We start from the raw sequence: 871 nt of genomic DNA on the forward strand, positions 1-871 counted from the left end.
GGACCCCCCGTCCCCCTCCCGCAGGACCCGGAAGGGCGCCCCGTGTCCCGGCACGACGACGTCGGCCAGGGCCAGCACCCGCCGCCGGGCGGCCTCCTGCCGCGCCGGGTCCTCGCTCAGCGCCCTCCACACGTCCCCGTCGTCGCGCCGCTCAAAGAGGTCCCCGGCCACCACCACGGTGCCCAGGGCGGTGCCGCGCACGGCCACGCTCACGTGGGCGCCCACGTGGCCCGGCGTGGGCAGCACCTCCACGAAGCCCGGCTCCAGGACGTAAGGGAGGCCGCGGGCCAAGTCGTTGGGCAGGTAGAGGCCCGGGCCTCGGCTGAGGTCGAAGCCGACCAGCAACGTGGCGCCCGGGAAGAGGTTGAGGTTGCCCACGTGGTCGGAGTGGCCGTGGGTGCAGAGGACGTGGGTGACGTCCTGCGGGCGCAGCCCTTGGGCCTCCAGCTGCCCCAGCAGCCGCCGGCGCCCCCACGGGCCCCCCGTGTCCACCAGGGCGGTGACGCGGGGGCCCCGCACCAGGGTGACGGTGGCGTCGGCGCGGAGGAGGCCGCCGGGCAGGGCCTCGCTGAAGCCCTCCTGGAGGACCCGCACGCTGTAAGGGCCGCCCGGCACCTCGGCGGCGGCCAATGGCACCGTGCGGRCGCCCGGCAGCATGGCCGCCGCGGGGAGGGGCTCTGGGAGGCGGCGGTTGGCCTTGGAAGAGGGTGGTTGGCCTTGGAAGATGGTGGTTGACTTTGGTGGAGGGTGGTTGACTTTGGAGGAGGGTGGTTGGCCTTGGAAGCCAACGGCTGGCCTTGGAAGATGGCGGTTGGCCTTCAAAGATGATGGTTGACGTTGGAAGATGGTGGTTGGAAGATGCCTTTAAAGA

At 72.5% G+C, this 871-nt stretch overlaps 1 protein-coding gene across 1 annotated transcript; it reads right to left on the bottom strand.

The window, feature by feature from the left end:
* Positions 1-12: 12 nt before the first annotated feature.
* Positions 13-657, bottom strand: MBLAC1 (metallo-beta-lactamase domain containing 1; the record flags this gene model as incomplete). The annotated part of the gene is made up of 1 exon (XM_026053797.1): positions 13-657. A coding segment is annotated over exon 1 (645 nt), but the record flags the coding sequence as incomplete, so codon positions are not given.
* Positions 658-871: the final 214 nt, after the last annotated feature.

This window comes from Nothoprocta perdicaria, unplaced genomic scaffold (genome assembly GCF_003342845.1).
Source record: "Nothoprocta perdicaria isolate Ctin4 unplaced genomic scaffold, notPer1 scaffold_1183, whole genome shotgun sequence".
NCBI classification, from domain to species: Eukaryota; Metazoa; Chordata; class Aves; order Tinamiformes; family Tinamidae; genus Nothoprocta; species Nothoprocta perdicaria.